Raw genomic sequence first — 18,385 nt, 5'->3', positions numbered from 1 at the left:
CAGCAGTTGGGAAGTTTTTAATGCAATGTTTTTTCATTGGAAAATGATTAAACCAAATGCTGATTCATCAAAACTGAAAATTTGCCCAGAAATGTATCAGTTTTGACAAAATTTTCACTGTGCAGGTCTCTTGGGTCCAGAATGTAATTTCTGGTCAGAGAGGGGGAGAGAGCTTCACTCCAGTACTTAGGGCAGCCAGCTGCGATATAGGGGACCCATGTTTGAGACCTGCTGTAAATCAGCCGGAACAGGAACTTGAACCTGTGTGTCCCACACATCCCAGGTGAGTGCTTGGTTTCATTCTGATCCAAAACTGGAAAAAAATTAAATCTCAAAAAGAAGCAGAAGAAGCATTTTCTGCTCAGCTCTGCTCAAAACCTAGCACTTACCATAGCCATCCTGTAGGGGATAAGGGTAGGTCCCTCTCTAGGGCTCTCTAATGTAGGCTGCCAGGTAGCACGAACTGGGTAAGAGCTGATGTGATGTGAACAGTTTGCGCTGGAAGCTGGACAGATCCCCATCCCCATTTCACACAGACCTTACTAGAACCCTCAGATAGTAATAGCTATTGGTCACTAGTGGCCTGGAAGTCTTTGGGAAACCTGCAAATGGCATTTTCCCCCAACAATGCTATCATTATTGCTTTAATCAAACATCAGTTCACACCTTCTCCTTGCTATGGGCCAGATTATGCTGTGCTTCCTAACACCAAGACAAACCCTGTTCTGTAATTGCATCCAACTGCTCATGGGAATAAGGTACGAGTGAGTGCAAGTAACACTGGCAGAATCTGTCCCAGTGTTTCTAATGGAGTTGAAACTGACCTGACTCTTTCCACTTGCCTTCGTTGATCATCCATCAGCTTCCACCAAGCTTGGGGAAAGTGTTTCTTCTGCTGTAGAATGGGGTCTCACACTTTGGGTTTTTATAGGGGTCCTGCAAACATGGGTAGATGTTGAGAATGCAGGGAAAAATTACTTAAGAGCCTATACATCCACAAAATACCTTCAGCCACTTAATATGGACCCCTCATCATTTTATACAGCAGTCTACTGGCGTCCGCAAGGAGGGAATAAACTTCTTGTTACACACTGTGCTACAGGCTGCAGTGTTGCTTGAGCAGACCTACTAAGCCAGGAGGAAAGTGTATGTATAGCCCATAGGTGGCTGTGAACCCAGTCCCTGGCTCCCCATAACTTGGTTTATTATTCACAGTTGTTTGATAAAGCTTTTGTGGAGCCATAAAATATGAAGGGTGAGATTTGTTCTGCTGTCAGCAGCATTCCAGGGCAGAGATGCAGAGCTCCCTGCGATGGAGATAAATCAGGAGTGAATGGATGACAGAGAGGGCTTGCAAGGGATTGGAACCAAGGATTATTAAAGACATTGCAGATGGAGCCTACTGAGATTTCCAAAGAAAGTTGTCCAGCACCCTCTAGTGGAAGCAAAGGGCTCAGTAGTTGTGCTTAGCATCTCTGAAGCAGAATAACTATAAGGCTAGATTCTGCCCCCCTTATTCATGCTAATTAGTATCTTACTGTATGAGCCATCCCGCTGAAATCTGTATCAATTCACATTGTAAAGTACTGGCCCTTAAGCAATAAGAATCTGGCACAGTCAGATGAGTGCTAAGGTGCTGAGCAGCAGGGAAGCACAGCTCAATGGGCAGGCTGCTCACTTGGGTCGCAAGAGATCCAAGTCCAAGTCCTTGCTTTGCAACAGACTCCCCACATGACCTCAAGCAAGTAATGTGGTTCCTGATTCGCAAAACAGGGATAACAGCCTCCTAGAGTGTTGTGATGGTGAATGCAGTAATGATTGTGAGATGCCTCAGGTATTACAATAACGGGTACCATAGGGCACTAGTTGCCTGAAGCAAAGCTGACCGCCTCTAACATCCATCTCCACTGCAGCAGCCAACCTAGATTGTTACCTTTCACACCGTTGATAGCGAACCGTTTAATTAAGCTATTAACACTGGGTGATGAAGAGCCAGAGAAGTGACATTCCAGCAGGTTATATTTTTTTCCCCACCATCACTCACTTTAGATATAATTTTTGCTCTGCTGGCAAGTCAAAAATGAGACTTTTCAAGCTTTGAGCTGCAGCCGGTAAGTGAGCCTCCAGCTGTGTGCTCGCTGCTTTGAAACATGTATCATCCGCAACAATAAGGCGCAGACCTGAGCCAGCACTAACATTCTGGGAGAGATAAAGGGAGTGCTCTGAGTGGCTGATGAGTGAACTGAGTGGTCTGTGGTGGAAGTCATCACAGTCACTCTAGGCCTGATCCTTAGCTGATGTAATGGGGATGGGCTTCACTGCCATCTGGCTGGAAGGTAATGAGCCTTATACCATGGACCTGCACTTGTGGGTGGTTAAAGGCCCTTGGTGTTTGATCCTCACATTTCACAACACACCTGCAGCTGAGCAGGCATCCAGTATAACTGGGCCACATGTTTGTTGCTGGCATCTCCCGCTGAAGCTTTAGCAACAAACAGGAGCACACATTGTCTCTTTCCTCAGCTTGTTTACTTTGTCTTGTCAGTACCCAGTGGCTCAATGAATTGAAAAAGTTGGGGAGTTGGGGGGGAAGATAAGTGGTGCCCCAAAGAAGAGCGAATGTTTTCTGAAAGGTACCAGAGCAAAGACAGGACAAATTTCTACTCCCACAGCGGGTGGGTCTCAGCCTTGATAGCCCGCTCTTGTTCTATCTGTAGAATGCCCCCATGCAGGGATAGCCAGATACCAGACTAAAGAGCCACCTGGGGGGACAGAGTTTTGTCCTCAGAGCAGATGCCTCAGAAAGAAGTAGGAGCTCACTGAAGATGGTAGGGTGGGCTGGCTGAGCTCTGGAAGGCACCAAACAGGAAATGGGCATAAGACAGCAAGTTTGAATCCAGATTTGAATTTTCCCCGGAGATCAGGGATGCTTAGGTCCCAGATTTAGGTTCCAACTAGCATAGAGATAAGATCCAACCATCACATTTGGATCTGAATCTGAACTTTCCCTAAGTTTGAGGGTGTTCAGGGCTGGAGGTTTTGTTCACTATACAAAACACTTCAAGAAACTTCCAAATCACATCAAGCAATTGCAGATCCCCATGCGTTTCTGCAGAAGTGCAGAGAATACGGTAGATAAGGTGTAAATACCAGAGGAACGTGAAGGACACGTCCCAAAGACATCAAACGTGGCACTAAAAATGCAATCTCTTTGTGCTTCAATGCCCCACCTGTAAAACTCGGATAGCAATATTGCCTTTCTCCAACCTTCTGTCTGTCTTGTCTATTTAGATTGCAAGCTCTTTGGAGCAGGGACTTTCTTTCACTAGGTGCATATGCAATGCCTAGCACAATGGGGCCCTGATCTCAGCTGGGGCCTCTGGATTCTACTATATTGCAAATATCATCTATATCTATCATCTGCTTATATTGCCCCCTCCCGTAGTATGTAGAAGCTCTGGGCTCAGATGCAAGGGGTGGAGGGTTGACCTATTAGGACCATTCCTGTCTGAAGATTCTGTAGTAAAATCTTTTAGCTCAAGCAATTCTATAAAGTAAAATGTTATGAAGGGACTTGGACAAAAATACATAGTGTAAGAATTTCCACTGCAGAACAGAGTACCGGTCCATTTAGCTTAGTTTCCCTTCTTCACCACTCTTTCCCAGAATGCCCAGATTTTGCAAGGCTGGACCACTGTTTACACTGAAGAGGTACTGCAGAGTGGATGCTGTTCATTAAGAGCCAGCCCCAGCTGTGAGGCACTTACAGTCTAAGGCCTGGTCTACACTACGGGTTTAGGTCGACTTTAGCAGCGTTAAACCGAATTAAGCCTGGACACGTCCACACAACGAAGCCCTTTCTTTCGACTTAAAGGGTCCTTTAAACCGGTTTCTTTACACCACCTCCGACGAGGGGATTAGCGATAAAACCGGCCTTTGCGGGTCGGAATTGGGGTAGTGTGGATGGAATTCGACGTTATTGGCCTCCGGGAGCTATCCCACAGTGCTTCATTGTGACCGCTCTGGACAGCACTCTCAACTCAGATGCACTGACCAGGTAGACAGGAAAAGACCCGCGAAGGTTTGAATTTCATTTCCTGTTTGCTCAGCGTGGAGAGCACAGGTGACCACGCAGAGCTCATCAGCACAGGTAACCGTGATGGAGTCCCAGGATCGCAAAAGAGCTCCAGCATGGACCGAACGGGAGGTACGGGATCTGCTCGCCATATGGGGAGATGAAGCAGTGATAGCTGAACTCCGTAGCAGTAAAAGAAATGGCAAAGTATTAGAAAAGATCTCCAAGGCCATGAAGGACCGAGGCCATAACAGGGACACACAGCAGTGCCGCGTGAAAATTAAGGAGCTACGGCAAGCTTACCACAAAGCCAGAGAAGCAAACGGAAGGTCCGGGGCAGAGCCGCAAACTTGCCGCTACTACGCGGAGCTGCATGCGATCCTAGGGGGTGCAGCCACCACTACCCCAACCGTGTGCTATGACTCTCTCACTGGGGAAACACACAGGGAAGACGGTTCGGGGAACGAGGAAGATGAGGATGGAGGTACTGTAGGTAGCTCACAGCAGCAAGGAAGCGGAGAAACCGGTTTCCCCAACAGCCAGGATATGTTTGTGACCCTGGACCTGGAACCAGTAACCCCCGAACTCACCCAAGACCCTCAGGGCACACAGGAGACCTCTGGTGAGTGTACCTTTGTAAATATTTGTAAACATTACACATGGTTTAAAAGCAAGCGTGTTTAATGATTAATTTGCCCTGGCAATCGCGGCCAGTACATCTACTGGAAAAGTCTGTTAACGTGTATGGGGATGGAGCAGAAATCCTCCAGGGACATCTCCAGAAAGCTCTCCTTGATGTACTCCCAAAGCGTTTGCAAAAGGTTTCTGGGGAGGGCTGCCTTATCCCATCCGCCATGGTAGGACACTTTACCACGCCAGGCCAGTAGCAGGTAGTCTGGAATCATTGCATAACAAAGCATGGCAGCATATGGTCCCGGTGTTTGCTGGCATGCAGACAACATCCATTCCTTATCTCTCTTTGTTATCCTCAGGAGAGTGATATCATTCACGGTCACCTGGTTGAAATGGGGTGATTTTATTAAGGGGACATTCAGAGGCGCCCGTTCCTGCTCTTCTGAACAGAAATGTTCCCCTCTGTTAACCACGCGGTGGAGGGGAGGGGTGAAGTGATCATCCCAGAGAATCGTGTGTGTGTGTGGGGGGGGTGGTTTACTTGTGTTTGTGCCGCATGTTAACCGGGAAACCGCAGCCCCTCCTTTTACATTGAAAACCCATTTTAAATGGACAACCCAATTCATCCTTGATATGGGAAATGCGCTGCTGTTTGCAACCTTTCCCGCATGTTAAGAAGGTTAAAAAAGCCAAAACACTGTGGCCTACCATGGCTGCCTGCAAGCCGAAATATGCGACCTTGTAATGAAAGAGTGTACCCATTGTTCTCTAAAATGTGTCTTTTTTAACCACCTCTCCCTTCTCCTCCACCAGCTGCAAATGTTTCTCCTTCGCAGAGGCTAGTGAACATTAGAAAGAGAAAACGTAGGACGAGGGACGATATGTTCACGGAGCTGCAGATGTCCTCCCACGCTGATAGAGCACAGCAGAATGCGTGGAGGCAGTCAATGTCGGACATGAGAAAAGCCCAATATGAACGAGAGGAGAGGTGGCGGGCTGAATGGCGGGATGAAAAGAGCAAGTGGCGGGCTGAAGACGATAGGTGGCGTCAGCTTGCAGACAGACGGCAAGAGTCAATGCTCTGTCTGCTGGAGCATCAAACTGATATGCTCGAGCGTATGGTTGAGCTGCAGGAAAGGCAGCAGGAGCAGAGACCGCCGCTACAGCCCCTGTGTAACCAACAGCCCTCCTCCCCAAGTTCCATAGCCTCCTCACCAAGACGCCCAAGAACACGGTGGGGGGGCCTCCGTCCACCCAGTCACTCCACCCCAGATGATCGCCCAAGCATCAGAAGGCTGGCCTTCAATAAGAGTTAAAGTTTTAAAATGCAGTGTGTCCTTTTCCATCCCTCCTCCCCCACCCATCCCAGGCTACCTTGGCAATTATCCCCCTACTTCTGTGAGGAACTAATAAAGAATGCATGAATGTGAAAAAACAATGACTTTATTGCCTCTGCAAGCGGTGCTCGAATTGGGGAGGGGAGGGTGAGGTGGGGTGGTTGGTTTACAGGGAAGTAGAGTGAACCGGGTCGGGGGGGGGGGTTGGAGGGTTCATCAAGGAGAAACAAACAGAAGTTTCACACAGTAGCCTGGCCAGTCACAAAACTCGTTTTCAAAGCTTCTCTGATGCGCACCGCGCCCTGCTGTGCTCCTCTAACCGCCCTGGTGTCTGGCTGCGCGTAATCAGCGGCCAGGCGAGTTGCCTCAACCTCCCACCCCGCCATAAAGGTCTCCCCGTTACTCTCACAGATATTGTGGAGCGCACAGCAAGCAGCAATAACAATGGGGATATTCTTTTCGCTGAGGTCTGAGCGAGTAAGTAAGCTGCGCCAGAGCGCTTTTAAACGTCCAAATGCACATTCCACCACCATTCGGCACTTGCTCAGCCTGTAGTTGAACAGGTCCTGACTCCTGTCCAGGCTGCCTGTGTACGGCTTCATGAGCCATGGCATTAAGGGGTAGGCTGGGTCCCCAAGGATCACGATAGGCATTTCAACATCCCCAACGGTCACTTTCTGGTCCGGGAAGAAAGTCCCTTCCTCCAGCTTTCGAAACAGAGCAGAGTTCCTGAAGACGCGAGCATCATGTACCTTTCCCGGCCATCCCACGTTGATGTTGGTGAAACGTCCCTTGTGATCCACCAGGGCTTGCAGCAGCATTGAAAAGTACCCCTTGCGGTTTACGTAGTCGGTGGCTTGGTGCTCCGGTGACAAGATAGGGATATGGGTTCCGTCTATGGCCCCGCCACAGTTTGGGAATCCCATTTCAGCAAAACCATCCACTATTGACTGCACGTTGCCCAGAGTCACTACCCTTGATATCACCAGGTCTTTCATTGCCCTGGCAAATTGGATCACAGCAGCCCCCACCGTAGATTTGCCCACTCCAAATTGATTCCCGACTGACCGGTAGCTGTCTGGCGTTGCAAGCTTCCACAGGGCTATCGCCACTCGCTTCTCAACTGTGAGGGCTGCTCTCATCTTGGTATCCTGGCGTTTCAGGGCAGGGGAAAGCAAGTCACAAAGTTCCATGAAAGTGCCCTTACGCATGCGAAAGTTTCGCAGCCACTGGGAATCGTCCCATACCTGCAGCACGATGCGGTCCCACCAGTCTGTGCTTGTTTCCCGGGCCCAGAATCGGCGTTCCACGGCATGAACCTGCCCCAGTGACACCATGATTTCCACATTGCTGGGGCCTGTGCCTTGTGAGAGGTCTATGTCCATGTCAATTTCCTCATCACTCTCTTCGCCGCGCTGCAATCGCCTCCTCGGGTGGTCCGGGTTTCGCCTTGGCATGTCCTGGCTCTGCATATACTCCAGGACAATGCGCGTGGTGTTCATAGTGTTCATAATTGCCGCGGTGATCTGAGCGGGCTCCATGATCCCAGTGCTATCTATGGGGCTTGGTCAGAAAAAAGGCGCGAAAGTAGTATCTGATGGACCAGGAGAAGGAGGGAGGGCGGGAGGGAGGGAGGGCCGAGTGACGACATGGCGTACAGGTACAGGAACAAGGAATTAAAATCAAGAAAGGTGGCTGTGCATCAGGGAGAAACACAAACAACTGTCACACAGAATGGTCCCCCCAAAGATGAAACTGAAAACCCTGGGCTTAGCAGGCCGTTGATTTCACGGAGGAGGGGGAAGCAAATGAATACAGAACAAATCTATTTTTTACATCTTAAGCTGGCAGTTCAGCATGAGCGCCGACGGTGCAGCATGAGTGATAGCCTCTCCAGTATGACGATGACGGATACCAGTCATAATACACCATTGTCTGCCAAAAGGCAAGGGGCTGCTGCTGTGTAGCAATGCAGCCCCACGTCTGCCAGCCCCACGTCCGCCAGCACCCAGCATCGCCCTCGGCCTCTTCTGGGTGCTTAGCAGACAATACTGGGCAATTGGCAGAAAATAGTATATTACGATTGGTAGCCATCATCATCGAAACAGTAGCATGTCTGCCCAGGTGGCCATGATTGACAGCCACTCCAGTACGACGACGATGGGTACCAATCATAATATACCATTGCCTACCAAAGGGCAAGGGGCTGGTGCAATGCAGCCCTACGGCTGCCAGCCCCACGGCTATCACTCATGCTACACCGTCTACCGCCAAAAGGCAGTTAGCAGCTGCTGCTGTGTAGCAATGCAGTCCCACGTCTGCCGGCACCCAGAGGACATATGGTGACGGTGAGCTCAGCTGAGCTGAGCGGGCTCCATGCTTGCCGTGGTATGTTGTCTGCACAGGTAACCCAGGTAAAAAGGCGCGAATCTATTGTCTGCCGTTGCTGTGACGAGGGGGGAGGGGCCTGACGACATGTACCCAGAACCGCCCGCGACACTGTTTTGCATCATCCGGGCATTGGGATCTCAACCCAGAATTCAAAGAAAAGGCGCGAAAGTAGTATCTGACGGACTAGGGGAAGGAGGGAGGGCGGGCCGAGTGACGACATGGCGTACTGGTACAGGGAATTAAAATCAAGAACGGTGGCTGTGTATCAGGGAGAAACACAAACAACTGTCACACAGAATGGTCCCCCCAAAGATTAAACTGAAAACCCTGGGTTTAGCAGGCCGTTGATTTGACGGAGGGAGGGGGAAGCAAATGAATACAGAGCAAATCTATTTTTTACATCTTAAGACGACGGTGCAGCGTGACTGATAGCCCTCGGCATCTTTCTGGGTGCTTGGCAGCAAATACTGGTCGCTTGGCAGTTAGTGTATGACGATGGTCTTCAGGCCTATTGCACGATCGGGTGCTCGGGGAAGACTCTGCTAACGTGCGATGACCCAACTTGTAATAGGACGGTTAACAGTCGTAATACACCATCTACTGCCAAAAGGCAAGCCCCACGGCTGCCAGCACCCAGATCGCCGATGAAGGCTACCAGTCTACTGCACCGTCTACCGCCAAAAGGCAGTTAGCAGCTGCTGCTGTGTAGCAATGCAGTCCCACGTCTGCCGGCACCCAGAGGACATATGGTGATGGTGAGCTCAGCTGAGCTGAGCGGGCTCCATGCTTGCCGTGGTATGTTGTCTGCACAGGTAACCCAGGTAAAAAGGCGCGAATCTATTGTCTGCCGTTGCTGTGACGGGGGGGGAGGGGCCTGACGACATGTACCCAGAACCGCCTGCGACACTGTTTTTGCATCATCCGGGCATTGGGATCTCAACCCAGAATTCCAAGGGGCAGCGGAGACTGCGGGAACTGTGGGATAGCTACCCATAGTGCAATGCTCCGGAAGTCGACGCTAGCCTCGTACTGTGGACGCGGTCCGCCGACTAGAGCACCTAGAGCATTTTATGTGGCGACACACACAATCGGCTGTATACAACCGGTTTCAATAAAACCGGCTTCTATAAATTCGAACTAATTTCGTAGTGTAGACATACCCTAAGGCCCTGATCCTGCACCGAATGACTCACATGCTTAACTTCAGACATTGTGAGTAGTTCCACTGAATTCAGTAAGACCGGACACAGTGCATAGAGCTAAACACATGCATAAGTCTTTTCAGGATTGGGAAATGATTCCTTTACTGCTGTATTATTCTTGTAAATTCCAATACCTACTTTTAAAAGTTACTGAGCCATTTGTCCCAATAATACTCTTAGGCAATGAGTTCCACAGGATAATTATATGTTGCCTAAAACTAAGTTTTGTTTTCTGCCTTTTAAATATTTTGCCTGTTCATTTCATTGAGTGCCCTTTTGTTCTTGTATAGCAGTTATGAGCACCACTGAAATGCCTATAAAGAAATAACTTATAGAAATTTTATGCGATATATAGCAGCCAGAACGGCCTCCTCTAAGCCATTCTTTGTTTCATAAATCTCTGTGATATCTCTACTGCCATTCCTCCTTTCCAGCTAAGTAAAAACTGCCCTAAATTCAACTGAACAGCTCTCCTCTTTTAACCTCTTCTCCTTTGGAATTATGCCACAGGAAGAATCACAGTACCAAGGTATGGCACCCCTGCAGAGGTACATAGCGAAACAGAAGGGTCATCCTTGATGACAATCACAGCTAGTGGCTGCTTGCAGGTCTGCCATTTTGGGGAGCCTGCTGCTCGTTCAAGCTCTGTTACCCATAGGCCAGCCCCATCTCCCTCTCCAGTAGTGGGACCAGAAGAGATGGAGGGAGAAATCTTCATGCCAGACTCCCACTCCCTCAGGCAGCAGGACCTGAAGGGGAGGTAGTTCATTGTCTGATTTCCCACTCCAATAGATTGCAATCCCACACTTCATTAGTGTGCTGCTATGGTGGCTACCACTGATATGGGTATATTTATGATGTTAACTCCTGATCCAAAGCCCACTAAAGTCAATGGAAAGACTATTCAATGGGCTTTGGACCAGGCGTTAAGCTCAGAAATATACCAGCATCAATGGTAACCATTGCCCACTGCCCACTGAAGTCAATATAAGTGTTTCTGTTGATTTCAGTGTCTATGGATCAGTGTCAATGGGCTTAGGTCAATATTTTACCCAAGAACTTTCAGCATAGTGGTTTACTCACCAGTGCCTGAGAATGTGGAGCTGATGGGGAGAACATCCTGGCCTTTTACTTCCTTTATTCAGTCTTGTCCTAGAGAATGGAGACGGCATATTCGTAGATCTTTAGATGCAACTTATTCCAAGCCTCACATTATGGTGGGTTGAAGTAGTATTCAGGAGTATATTCAGCTTGGTCTTGGCTCAGCACAGGGAGTAGATTTATGTCTTTGTTCGAGAAAGCAAATAGAGCTAAAGACATATGTCTCCCTGATTTACCAGAGAGATTAAGAGTATGTTAGCAGAGCAAAAAGGAATCTTTATAAAAAATGAAAGAGCAGGAAAGAGGAAGGAGTAGGGAAGAGGACGTTCAGTGAGTTATCTAGGGCATGTAAGAGAATCATCAGCCCAGCAAAAATGTAAGGAGAGAGCAGGGGAGGTGAAAACAACCAAGACATTCTGTTTTATTAATAGTGATATTTTACATTTAAATAGCACTTTCCATCCGAGAGCTCAGGAAGAGATGGATGGACATACACAGTGAACGGTACTCACTCACCAGCCATCTCTGGGGTACAGAGCAGCGGCTAAGTGGCACCCAGTATGGATATTGGCCCAGATCCTTAAAGGTATGTAGGCTCCTAGCTCCCAGGAGTTATCAGTGGGAGTTAGGCATCTAAATATCTTTGAGGATCTGAGTGACTATTTTTATTTGAATTACAGTAGCACCTAGAGGCAGCAGCTGAAATCAGCCCCCTTTAGTGTGTTAGGTGCTGTATGTGCACATAATAAGACACAATCCCTGCCCTCAAGAGTTTACAATCTAAGTAGACGAGGCAGACAAAGGGAGGGGAGAGGAAGTAGAGGCACTGACAGGTGAAGTGACTTGCCCACGTTCATGCAGAAAATCCCTGGCAAAACTGGGAACAGAATCTGGCTCTCCTGGCTCCCAGGCCAGACCCTACTGCCTTTCTACATCACTGTGGCCAAGGAGCCTGAAGCAAGGCCTTCTTTGACAAAAAGTGCAACAGAATCTTTCATTCATTAGTTTTATTCCATACAACAAAACTAAATTAGAAGAATTTACTTAAGTTGCCAAGTCATGCACTGAAAAGCCAGGAGATGCCATTTTAAGGTTGTCTGTGCAACTTTAATTCAGCCCCTTATGCGTATGCATTTTGATTAAGTCTTTGATTACATGATCACATACTATTTTTAGCACCAGTCTACTAGCCTCATGCAGGGCATGGGATGGATGGTGTTCGGGGAATATTCACAGTTTTCCTCATTGTTGATCGCTTAAATTGCACATCCAATCAGGGAACATGTTTTATATAGCCAGCCAATACAGTGCGAGCTGTGGATACTTGCAGCAAACATTTCATGATCAAGCCAAAGACCAAGAATTTACTGAAGAAATTAAAAATGTATATTAAATGATGAATATGTTGGAGATTTTTATGGTCTGTTTATGGGCAATCTGTGAAACACAAAAAAAGGGGAAGTCATCAAATAAATTATTCAGTCAGCTCTAGTCTTTCACTCAGCTTTGACCTGAAAGATCCCACGCTAGTACTTCATGCTACTCAATGGTTCTATCTTGGGATGATGAACAGCTGAGTTACTCCTATTGGATTTGAAGGAATCAAAATATTCCCTACCTGATTCTTAAACTGCTGAGCAAGCACTTGGGGAGAAAGCAAAGGGAGGCAGGTGGGGACAGAGAAGTCATGTTGCTGATGGACTATTGAAAACAGAACCATTAACTGAGGACATGAGACTAGCTTTGAATCTGAGTAAAGTTTTCTCAAAGGTATTCCCATGGGAATGAAGTGTTTGTGGCTACTGGTAACATAACTAAGACAACAGGTCAGATCCTGAGCTGGTGTAAACTGATTTCAGCAAGGGTGTGGACATCAGTGGAGTTGTGGCAATTTACACCAGCTGAGTATCTGGCCCGATCATTACTAGCTGCGGGTCTGATTCACCACCTGACTCCAGTTTTATGCCATTGATTTCAGTGGTGTTACACCACCCCAAAGCTGGAGCAATTTGGTTGTGCATTGAACCCAAACTAACAATGTGCCTCTAGATAAATGTGGCCCAGGGATTAGTAGCTACCTACTAGTTCAGCAAAGGGAGTCATGTAAGGTCTCTACTGAAAGGTTTACTGATCATTATAATCCTTGTGAAATGTGTGTACGGTTACTATTTGAGAAGTTATGTATCTATACTGAAAATTATATTCCTAAAGTCTGTGAGTTGGGACCATCATCAAAAGGTGATAAGCAGGTTTCTTTCAGGTAGGAGATGCTTATCTACCTGTCCGGCTGTATGTAGATTGAGTATTGTATTCTTAAAATGATAGAAATGTAGGACTGAAAGGGACCTTGATAGGTCATCTAGTCCAGTCCCCTGCACTGATGCAGGACTAAATATTACCTAGACCATCCCTGAAAGGTATTTGTGTAACCTTTTCCTAAACACAACCTCCCTAGGTAATTTGTTCCAGTGCTTAACTACTCTGACAGTTAGGAAGTTTTCCTAATGTCTAATCTGAGTCTCCCTTGCTGCAATTTAAGCCCATTGCTTCTTGTCCCATCCTCAGTGATTAAGGAGAACAATTTATCACCCTCCTTTTTATAACAACCTTTTACATACTTGAAGACTGTTATCATGCCCCCACCCCCAGTCTTTTCTTCTCCAGACTGAAAAAATCCATTTTTTTCAATCTTTCCTCATAGGTCATGTTTTCTAGCCCCTTCATCAATTTTGTTGCTCTTCGCAGGACTTTCTTCAATTTGTTCACCTCTTTCCTGAATTACATTGCTCAGAATTGGACACAATACTCAAGTTGAATTTCACAATGAACATCTATTTACAGTCTGAGCAAAACGCTAATCAAGTGATTGCAATATCTACAGAGAAGATTCTAGACTGGAAAAACCAAGCAGTGGGGAGTTACCCTGTTTACAAGGGAAGACATAAGAACATAAGAAAGGCCATATTGGGTCAGACCAAAGGTCCATCTAGCCCAGTATCCTGTCTACCGACAGTGGCCAATGCCAGATGCCCCAGTGGGAGTGAACCTAACAGGCAATGATCAAGTGATCTCTCTCCTACCATCCATCTCCACCCTCTGACAGACAGAGGCTAGGGACACCATTCCTTACCCGTCCTGGCTAATAGCCATTAATGGACTTAACCACCATGAATTTATCCAGTTCTCTTTTAAACTCTGTTATAGTCCTAGCCTTCACAACCTCCTCAGGTAAGGAGTTCCACAAGTTGACTTTGCGCTGTGTGAAGAAGAACTTCCTTTTATTTGTTTTAAACCTGCTGCCTATTAATTTCATTTGATGACCCCTAGTTCTTGAATTATGGGAATAAGTAAATAACTTTTCCTTATCCACTTTCTCCACATCACTCATGATTTTATATACCTCTATCATATCCCCCCTTAGTCTCCTCTTTTCCAAGATGAAGAGTCCTAGCCTCTTTAATCTCTCCTCATATGGGACCCATTCCAAACGCTTAATCATTTTAGTTGCCCTTTTCTGAACCTTTTCTAGTGCCAGTATATCTTTTTTGAGATGAGGAGACCACATCTGTATGCAGTATTCGAGATGAAGGCGTACCATCGATTTATATAAGGGCAATAATATATTCTCAGTCTTATTCTCTATCCCCTTTTTAATGATTCCTAACATCCTGTTTGCTTTTTTGACCGCCTCTGCACACTGCGTGGACATTTTCAGAGAACTATTCACGATGACTCCAAGATCTTTTTCCTGACTTGTTGTAGCTAAATTAGCCCCATCATATTGTATGTATAGTTGGGGTTATTTTTTCCACTGTGCATTACTTTACATTTATCCACATTAAATTTCATTTGCCATTTTGTTGCCCAATCACTTAGTTTTGTGAGATCTTTTTGAAGTTCTTCACAGTCTGCTTTGGACTTAACTATCTTTAGCAGTTTAGTATCATCTGCAAACTTTGCCACCTCACTGTTTACCCCTTTCTCCAGATCATTTATGAATAAGTTGAATAGGATCGGTCCGAGGACTGACCCTTGGGGAACACCACTAGTTACCCCTCTCCATTCTGAGAATTTACCATTAATTCCTACCCTTTGTTCCCTGTCTTTTAACCAGTTCTCAATCCATGAAAGGACCTTCCCGTTTATCCCATGGCAGCTTAATTTACATAAGAGCCTTTGGTGAGGGACCTTCTCAAAGGCTTTCTGGAAATCTAAGTACACTATGTCCACTGGATCCCCCTTGTCCACATGTTTGTTGACTCCTTCAAAGAATTCTAATAGATTAGTAAGACACGATTTCCCTTTACAGAAACCATGTTGACTATTGCTCAACAGTTAATGTTTTTCTATGTGTCGGACAATTTTATTCTTAACTATTGTTTCAACTAATTTGCCCAGTACAGACATTAGACTTACCGGTCTGTAATTGCCGGGATCACCTCTAGAGCCCTTTTTAAATATTGGCGTTACATTAGCTAACTTCCAGTCATTGGGTACAGAAGCCGATTTAAAGGACAGGTTACAAACCTTCATTAACAGTTCCGCAACTTCACGTTTGAGTTCTTTCAAAACTCTTGGGTGAATGCCATCTGGTCCCGGTGACTTGTTAATGTTAAGTTTATCAATTAATTCCAAAACCTCCTCTCGTGACACTTCAATCTGTGACAGTTCCTCAGATTTGTCACCTACAAAAGCCAGTTCAGGTTTGGGAATCTCCCTAACATCCTCAGCCATGAAGACTGAAGCAAGAATCCATTTAGTTTCTCCACAATGAGTTTATTGTCTTTAAGTGCTCCTTTTGTATCTCGATCATCAAGGGGCCCCACTGGTTGTTTAGCAGGCTTCCTGCTTCTGATGTACTTAAAAAAAGACAATGCATGTTTGGTACTATATCTAGGGGTGCAGAAGTACACCCAGTTATCCTGCACTGAGGGGACAAGTTGCCAGCTGGCTTATCTTATGAATGGAGGATCACAGCCGGTCTAGGTGTTTGATACTTGGAGAGAACCTTTCGGTGAGCTAACTTTTATGAGACAAGGGAGTGGCTTGTTAGTTAAATTTAGGCTCCAGAAAGTGCATTGTGATTTTATATGTAACCATGTGTTCTCATTCTTTCTACTTGCTTCTTCTCAAATCTCTGCTCTTTGTTAAATAAACTTCTGTTTTTTATTATATTGAAGTGCTGTGTGTAAAGCAGAACTGTGATGTAAGGCGTAACTGGTAAGCTGGGATGCACTGTTCCTTTGGGAGCAGAGGATCTGCCAATTCTGTGAGGGTCCGGTGGATCAGGGGCTGGACACTCCAGAGGGATGCTCAGAGGAAAGGGGGTTGACATGTGCCTGTTGCTAACCTATACAGAGAGAGCCGGGCCTGTGGAGGCCTGGAAGACAGGGCTTGTGTTGCCAGAGGCTGGTGGTTTCAAGGAGCTGATCCACAGCAGGCACAGACAAGATTCCTTTGAGCTAAGTGCGGGTAGTAGCAAGGGGCTTCACAACCCTGTCACTGTGCCTGGAAAATTCATGCCTAGAATTCCAAGGAAGCTGATGGACCATTTTCTCAATACCTGCTGAACCCTCTCACCTCCCATAGACATCAGTGGGAGATGGGAGCACTAAGAACCTTACAGGATTGGGCCCTGACACTGGTGTCAGGTTGGTGTGTCCCTGACTTTATGAAGAGGAAAAGGTGCGAGTCAGACACTATAAGCCAGCTGGACTAACTTCAGTGCCAGATAATATACTGGAGCCTCTCAGGGATAGATTGATGGAGTGGGATGAAGAAACAAGGGTGTTAAGCAGGAGCTAGGACAGCTGTACCAAAAATAAATCATGCCAATCCAGTCTAGCCTAATCTCCTTTTGTGAATGAAGGGGTCAAGGAGGCAATTGACAAGGGAAATCTTCATGAGGAATCTAGACACTAGATCTTAGCAAAGCCTTTGACAAGTCATCACATAACCACATGGGGCCAGACTCCGGCCCTGGCCACTTTTGCACTGCCCTCCACACTGCAGAGCTGCTGGAGAGCTGCACTGAAAGGCAAATAGGAATTCCTCCAGAGAGAGGGGCATCTTTGCGTGCAATGGAGCCAGCATAGCCAGCTCTATACCACTGAGTGCCCCCATCTCCACCTAGGGGGCAGGGGAGGGCCAAGCCAGGTTCTGAGAGCACAGTGTTCTCCTTATTCCTCAGGCTGTGCAGCAGGTCCTATTGGACCTCTACAGCTTGCATAATTCACAGCAGCCTTTAGGATGCTCTAAATTATGCAGGGGGCCCTTTTTGGTCTCCACCCAACTCATGATCAGGAGAGTGGAAAGGTAAACTCAATGCAGCTGAGGACCTGGCTCTTGAGTCCTAGACCAGCTGAGAGATTAGCTGCCAGGATACAGACGTGAGGCAGGCAGCAGGCACCGTGAGAGCAGAGGCGAGAAGAAAGCGGATGCAGCTCAGCCCAAAGGCGACGATGGCGGACCGAGGGGTTTCCTGAGGAGAAACCTCCCAAAGGTGATACACAGTTCAGAAAAGACCTTCAGCACAGAGCAGGGCCACTGCTTTACCTTCCGCAAGAGCAGTGATCCCTTCCTGAAAGTAAGCAGGCAAAATCCTAAGGAGGAGGAAGCTGAGGTACCTCACCCTGTGTGTGCCTTGCTTGTCATAACCTGTCGCTGTTACCCCTTCCTTGAATCACTAGGAAAATCCAACTAAGCCATTTACCACTCCACACTGGGCAAGGACAAACTGCACATGTTATAGCTCCAGCCAGCAGTGGTGGTGGTTCAAAGTCTGACTGTGAGGCGACTGGACCTGATTCTTTACCACTACATGCTGTACGGGGAGTGCAGAGTAGGTGAGCAAAGCTATTGGTGGGGTGAGAGAGAAGGGAATTCCAAGCAGTTAGCATATGCACTAGCTTTGTACAGCCAGGAAGACCACCACATGGTGCAAAGCAGAGGAGAAGCAGGCCCCAGGGCCCCTCTTGGCTCACTCTGGCAGTTGTGAGTCACTTCTCTTCAGCAGGGCCGGCTCTGGCTTTTTTGCCGCCCCAGGCAAAAAAGCCTCCCACCGCCCCCCGCCCCCCGGCGGGGAGTGCAGCAGGGGAGGGCGCCGAGCCCAGCTGCGGCAAACAAATTCCCTTTGTTTATTTGGCCATTTGCACAAGGACATCGAGTGAATAAAGGGGCATCTGATAAAATATGGTCCACATTATAGGCCTGAATGGCTCTAGAATGCCTATGGCGTCCACGATTGATTTGAGAAAATCCACCAGATTTGCCATCGGGAATATACTAACCATAAATGAGGTTGGGTACCAGGTTTCATTAGTCTGAAAAGATACAATGTTGCAGTTTCTGGGACAATTGAGGTGAGACTTAAGAAAAATGGTCAACATTCTGTGGAGCACTCAATTCTACTATAATCTGAAGGAACTAGCCGTGTAAGCAGGGTGGCACTCATTTCCCAGCCACTCTTTAATAAATCACTCACAATATGGCACCCTGTTTCTGATATGCCAGGCTGATGCATCACTATGGGCAGCTTTCCGTCATTGTAGCCTACACCCCCACCAAGGAAGCTAGACACTAATAAAAATGAAGTCTATCAGCAGCTAGCAGTGACACAATCTGTTCTGCCACAAGACAAACTTTAT

The 18,385-nt window shown here is 47.1% G+C and overlaps 1 protein-coding gene across 1 annotated transcript; it reads left to right on the top strand.

The window, feature by feature from the left end:
* The first annotated feature begins 4,159 nt into the window (after window positions 1-4,159).
* Window positions 4,160-6,024, top strand: LOC135973382 (uncharacterized). Its single transcript, XM_065556386.1, has 2 exons — window positions 4,160-4,697; window positions 5,522-6,024. Exons 1-2 carry the CDS (start codon window positions 4,160-4,162, stop codon window positions 6,022-6,024), a joined length of 1,041 nt encoding a protein of 346 aa, XP_065412458.1.
* Window positions 6,025-18,385: the final 12,361 nt, after the last annotated feature.

This window comes from Chrysemys picta, chromosome 9, assembly GCF_011386835.1.
Source record: "Chrysemys picta bellii isolate R12L10 chromosome 9, ASM1138683v2, whole genome shotgun sequence".
In the NCBI taxonomy this organism is placed as follows: domain Eukaryota; kingdom Metazoa; phylum Chordata; order Testudines; family Emydidae; genus Chrysemys; species Chrysemys picta.
This window is presented reverse-complemented; position numbering and strand designations above follow the sequence as displayed.

Excerpts from the sequence above, each read along its gene's own strand:
- LOC135973382 (XM_065556386.1), top strand. The coding sequence starts at position 4,160 with ATGGAGTCCCAGGATCGCAAAAGAGCTCCAGCATGGACCGAACGGGAG. Across the intron at positions 4,698-5,521 it reads GGGCACACAGGAGACCTCTG|CTGCAAATGTTTCTCCTTCG; the intron begins GTGAGTGTACCT and ends CTCCTCCACCAG.